This window comes from Myotis davidii, unplaced genomic scaffold, assembly GCF_000327345.1.
Source record: "Myotis davidii unplaced genomic scaffold, ASM32734v1 scaffold1703, whole genome shotgun sequence".
NCBI classification, from domain to species: Eukaryota; Metazoa; Chordata; class Mammalia; order Chiroptera; family Vespertilionidae; genus Myotis; species Myotis davidii.
In genome coordinates this window covers 316,409-317,839 of record NW_006293780.1, presented here as the reverse complement: position 1 = coordinate 317,839, position 1,431 = coordinate 316,409, and the positions used below count along the sequence as shown (strand labels likewise).

The window sequence follows — 1,431 nt, the reverse complement described above, 5'->3', positions numbered from 1 at the left end:
TGGCTTTTCTATTTCATTTGTGTGCGGCTCCTCTTCCAGACCCGAACCCTGAACCACGCAGGACGTGGAGGGAAACACTTACGACACAGTTGGAATATGGAGTTGAGAAACACACAGAGCTGGCCCTACAGGGTCTTAGAGTCACAACAACGTTTTAAAAAAATATATGTTTTTATTGATTTTAGAGAGAGAGGAAGGGAGAGGGAGAGAAAGATAGAACTATCCATTAGAAAGGATGAGAATCATTGGTTGGCTGCCTCCTGCATGCCCCCTACCAGGAACCGAACTTCCAACCTGGGCATATGCCCTGACCGGGAAGCGAACCGGAGACCTTTCTGTGCACAGGACAACTCTCAAACAACTGAGCCACACAAGCCAGGGCGGGGAAGACTGTTTTATTTATTTATTTATTTATTTATTTTTTTGGTGTCTAAGGTACGTTTATTCATGCCAGCAAGGGCATGGCACTTCTAGATACTGTCCTTCGTCCCCATCTAACAGCCAACGCTCCCCGCTGCGCCCTCGGCCCTGCTGCTAGTGATGACCATGAGCAGGTGCAGGACTTGAACCTTTCAGAGCTTTAGCTCTTTTATCCGCACTGCGGATCTTGTAGATGATGAGGCTCATCAGCCCCATGCCCACCCAGATCTCCTGGTAAACCTGGGTGTAGTAGGGCTTCATGGGGACCCACACATTTCTCACGAGGCTCTGAAACATCTCGCCGCAGGACCAACAGCTCGGGCAGCCCCGACCCGCACAGCCAGCTACTCGGGAAGGTCACCGAACGCGCAGCAAGACTGTTTTATTTCTTGCATTTATTTATGTTGACTTTAGAGGCAGAGGAATTTAAAAACTGCACTCCCTTTCATTGCACATCGTCATCACCGGTGGGTGCCACGCGCCACTCCTGTTTATTTCCTGAGTCCAATATGTCCTCCTTCCTCCTAAGAATCCTCAGCCATTGGTATGACTTGGGGCACCAACAGAGGTATTTGTTTTCAAAAGCTCTTCAGTGAGCCCTAGCCGGTTTGGCTCAGTGGATAGCGTGTCGGCCTGCAGACTGAAGGGTCCTGGGTTCGATTCTGATCAAGGGCATGTATCTTGGTTGCCGGCTCCTCCCCAGCCCGAGTCCTGGTCAGGGCTCGTGCAGGAGGCAACCAATAGACGTGTTTCTCTCAGATCGATAGTTCTCTCTGTCTTTACAGTCTTGCACTAGAGATTGGAAGTCGTAGCAGACCTACTAAATATAGACACAAATACAAACAGGCAGCCAAAATGGGGAGACAAAAAAGAAAAAAAAGAAAAAAAAAAAAAAAAAAAAGCTCTTCAGTGATTCTAATGTTCAGCCAGGGAACCACCGATCTAGAGTGTTATTGGAGTTCTTAGTATCTCTCGGCTCAGAGCGGCCCGGGCAGCAGCAGCATGGGCACT

General features: G+C 49.0%; 1 protein-coding gene across 1 annotated transcript; it reads right to left on the bottom strand.

Moving 5' to 3' along the window:
* Nucleotides 1–418: 418 nt before the first annotated feature.
* Nucleotides 419–786, bottom strand: LOC102764941 (6.8 kDa mitochondrial proteolipid). Its single transcript, XM_015566459.1, has one exon. The coding sequence runs from the start codon at nucleotides 715–717 to the stop codon at nucleotides 535–537; it is 183 nt and encodes a 60-aa protein (XP_015421945.1). The 5' UTR covers nucleotides 718–786; the 3' UTR covers nucleotides 419–534.
* Between the last annotated feature and the right edge of the window lie 645 nt (nucleotides 787–1,431).